Raw genomic sequence first — 4,207 nt, 5'->3', positions numbered from 1 at the left:
AGGAATTCTGGGAGTTGAAGTCCACGAGTCATGAAGGGGCCATAGTTCTCCCATGCTGGCTGAGGAATTCTGGGAGTTGAAGTCCACGAGTCATGAAGGGGCCATAGTTCCCCCATGCTGGCTCAGGAATTCTGGGAGTTGAAGTCCGCGAGTCATGAAGGGGCCATAGTTCCCCATGCTGGCTCAGGAATTCTGGGAGTTGAAGTCCGCGAGTCATGAAGGGGCCATAGTTCTCCCATGCTGGCTGAGGAATTCTGGGAGTTGAAGTCCGCGAGTCATGAAGGGGCCATAGTTCCCCCATGCTGGCTCAGGAATTCTGGGAGTTGAAGTCCATGAGTCATAAAAGAGCCAAGGTTGCCTACCCCTGCCCTAGACCATTTCAGACAAATGGCTGTCCAGTCTCTTCTTAAAAACCTCCAGTGTTGGAGCATTCACAGCTTCTGGAGGCAGGTTGTTCCACTGGCTAATTGTTCTCACTGTCAGGAATTTTCTCTTTAGTTCTAGGTTGCTTCTCTCCTTGGTGAGTTTCCATCCCTTGCTTCTTGTCCTGCCTTCGGGCGCTAGGACAGGGGTCCTCAACCTGTGGGCTGCAGCTGACTACAGGTCAGTGACCTGTTCGCAAACGGGCATCGTGAGTGGCTGGCTGGTGTGCTTGGGGCCTAACTTGCGGGAGACGGCCACTTATCTTAAAACTGATAAAGTTAAGGAACACTGACGTAGATATTAAGCTGGTTTAGCTATTAAGCTGTGGATATTAAGCTGTATTAACCAATCCTGACACACCCACAACGCAAATTCTACAGAGGTCCGAAGGCTTCTCTAGAGCAGGGATCCCTGGAGATATGAAATGAGCCTCTGCAAACATATCCTTCTGGTTCCCAGCTGACACTCTGGAAATGGGAACCAAGAAATAAAGCAACGCATGCAATTTAAAAAGCGAGACCGTCCCTAGCTCAGGGCGAGGTTTTTTTTTTTTGCAAACCCAGCTGAAAAGGAAATTGCAATTTCTCTTTGCTTGGAAAATGCCGCTCAGTCAGGAAATCCAGCCGTGTTCCAAATGTTCTTTCGGTTTATGAACTGGACCTCAGCTCTCCCCCAAAAATAAAAATAAAAATAAAAATGCATCTATTTGGGTAAACCGAGAACATTAAAATATGAGCCTGCATTTAAGGGTATATCTTCCTAGTAAGATTATTGAAAAATTGAATCTCATCCTTTCTGTCTGCGTGCGCTTGGTAACTTAGGATTCTATTTTCAGTTGCTCCCCTATACTACCTAAATGCCATTAAACCACTGGTTTTAATTTAAAGATAGAAATGGTTGCCTTCCAGATATATAAGGACGCGTGTGCACTCGGGTGGGTTCTTTTAAAGCAAATTTATCAATGTTCTTTTTTCTGTATGCAAGACTGAATAAATAAATTGCTTTTTCCATGTTTAGTATATTGGATATGGTTTCCACCAACACATATTTTTTTTGTTGGAGCTGGCAAATAGAAAGTGCCTTCCATTTTATTATTTTTTTCCCCTCTATAGCTGGGGTAAAGAAATTCCCAGTTTCCTAGTGATAGGCCCAAAATCCCCCAGCCGGCTTTCACGCCACCCACGAGACAAGAGCTCACCAACTCCTGGTGATTTATTTATTGTTTTATTTATCTATGTCTCACCTTCATTATTTCAATAACTAACTCTGGTTTACAAACATACGTAATTCTCCTTCCTGCTCCTAATTTCCCCAAAACAACAATCCTGTGAGGTGGAAGGGAGAGGAACTGGCCCAGAGTTACGCAGTTGGCTTTCATGCCTAAAGCAGGACTAGAACTCCCAGTCTCCTGGTGATTGGCCTAAAGTCACAGGGTTGGTTTTCAGGCTTAAGGCAGGACTAGAACTCCCAATCCTTTGGTGACTGGCCCATAGTCACCCAGCCAGTTTTCAATCCTAAAATAAAGACTAGAACTCCGCAGTCTCCTGGTGATTGGCCCAAAGTCACATGGTTGGTTTTCATGCCTAAGGCAGTACTAGAACTCCCAATCCCTTGGTGAGTGGCCTATAGTCACCCAGCCAGTTTTCCTACCTAAGATAAAGACTAGAACTCCCAGTCTCCTGGTGATTGGCCCAAAGTCACAGGGTTATTTTTCACGCCTAAGGCAGGACTACAACTCCCAGTCTCCTGGTGATTGGTACAAAGTCACATGGTTGCTTTTCATGCCTAAAGCAGGACTAGAAGTCCCGGTCTCCTGGTGATTGGCCCAAAGTCACATGGTTGGTTTTTATGCCTAAAGCGAGACTAGAACTCCCAGTCTCCTGGTGATTGGCCCCAAGTCACATGGTTGCTTTTCACGCCTAAGGCGGGACTAGAACTCCCAGTCTCCTCGTCTCCAGGCCAGTATCTGAACCGGTACAGAAGCCGACTCTTCAGCGCTGCTCCCCCTTCCACGCAGTTCTATGGATCCTGCAAATGGGATCCCAAGACAAAAGCTACAAGGTGAGGCCAGAAAACGAAGCCTTCCTAAGACCTGCCTACCTTTTCAGCCTATCCCGGCCCAGAGGCTCCCCAACTATGAAAATAACAGAGCAGGGAAGGAGGCCTTAGAAAGCCTTGGAAACAGGCTGGTTCCTTCAAAACAGCAACAATACAGCAATAAAAGTAAAAATAAAATAAAATATTGGCAGCAGTTTTTGAGGCTTGAAAAGCAGGTGGATTACGGTATCTCTCTCTGGAGATCTCGGATTCGTCAGCTCTTGAGCTTTCATGGAACAGGGTAGGGTGTATCGCCTCTCGATCTATAAATTCTGGATCTCAATCGCTCTTAATTTGTTTATTTTGGCTGGGTGTCAATTGAGCTGGTTCGGTTTGGTTCCCTCCGTTACAAAACCAAAGGGAAAAAGATCTCACACCCAGAGGTGGGAAACTAGCAAAACAGCCCACAGCCAAAAATGGACCCAGTCACCCAGTCAGCTTTCGTGCTTAAAGCAGAACTAGAACTCACCGTCTCCTGGTGATTAGCCCAAAGTCACGCAGCTGCCTTTGCTGCCTAAGGCAGAACTAGAACTCACCATCTCCTGGTGATTGGCCCAAAGTCAGCCAGTCAGCTTTCACGCCTAAGGCAGGACTAGAACTCACCGTCTCCTGGTGATTGGCCCAAAGTCTTGTGTTCAGAGTGATGTGACACCCACAAAATTTAATATCCCCCATACTTTGCAACTGTTCACAGAAAAAAGGTGACAACAAGGGATATCCTTTATTATTGGATCGCTTTACTTTTTTTTCTGTGAACAGTGACTTATGACCGTCTTTCACACTTAATGACCGTTGCAGCCTCCCCGTGGTTATGTGATTCAAATTCAGATGCTTGGCCATTGACTCATATTTACGACGGTCGCAGTGTCCTGGGGTCACACAATCCCCTTTTTGCGACCTTCAGACAAGGAAAGTCAATAGGGGGGGAAGCCAGATTCACTTAACTCCCGTGTGACTGACTTAACAACTGCAGTGATTCGCTTAAGGACGGTGGCAAGACAGGGCGTAAAATGGGTCAAAACTCACTTAAACAAATTTTCTCGCTTGGCAACAGAAATTCTGAAGTCAACTGTGGTCATTAAATCGAGGACTACCTGTACGTCATGTTCTTTCTGGAACCCATTTTTCTAACACAGGGGTCTTCAAACGTGGCGCCTTCATGACTTGCGGACTTCAACTCCCAGAATTCCTCAGCGAGCATGGGGGAATTATGGCCCCTTCATGACTCGTAGACTTCAACTCCCAGAATTCCTGAGCCAGCGTGGGGGAACTATGGCCCCTTCATGACTTGTGGACTTCAATTCTCAAAATTCCTCAGCCAGGCGTGCCTGGCTGAGGAATTCTGGGAGTTGAAGTCCACAAGTCATAAAAGGGCCAAGTTTGAAGACCCCTGTTCTAAAGGAACATTCTTTTTTTTAAAAAAAACCACAATAAGCGCTGAGTCATCTCTGCTTTATTTCATCAGTTATCTTTTCCTCTCTGAATAATGTTCGTGTGAATCGGAAGCATCCCATCTCCAGATTTTGGAGGGTCTGCCCGGACTTACGTTGGGTAATGTGCCCTGTGATAGCTGGGGGTCACGGGTCTCTGAAGAGGCTCGTCCACGCTGTGACGGACGCTGGGCAGGGTCTTCTTCCGTGCTTTTGGGGTGTTGGTCATGATCTGAGAGGAAGGGAGAGAGAGAGAG

The 4,207-nt window shown here is 46.5% G+C and overlaps 1 protein-coding gene across 1 annotated transcript in view; it reads right to left on the bottom strand.

Moving 5' to 3' along the window:
* Positions 1 to 4,207, bottom strand: part of ARMC9 (armadillo repeat containing 9) — a gene marked incomplete at its 5' end in the record, with an annotated part of 104,608 nt that overhangs the window by 25,516 nt on the left and 74,885 nt on the right. The window contains one exon of the mRNA XM_029284744.1: positions 4,067 to 4,182. Coding sequence (XP_029140577.1) covers positions 4,067 to 4,182 — 116 coding nt within the window. The remainder of the gene's footprint in view (positions 1 to 4,066; positions 4,183 to 4,207) is intronic.

The sequence above is a fragment of the Protobothrops mucrosquamatus genome, unplaced genomic scaffold (genome assembly GCF_001527695.2).
Source record: "Protobothrops mucrosquamatus isolate PMUCROS unplaced genomic scaffold, P.Mucros_1.0 scaffold882, whole genome shotgun sequence".
Lineage (NCBI taxonomy): Eukaryota > Metazoa > Chordata > Lepidosauria > Squamata > Viperidae > Protobothrops > Protobothrops mucrosquamatus.
This window is presented reverse-complemented; position numbering and strand designations above follow the sequence as displayed.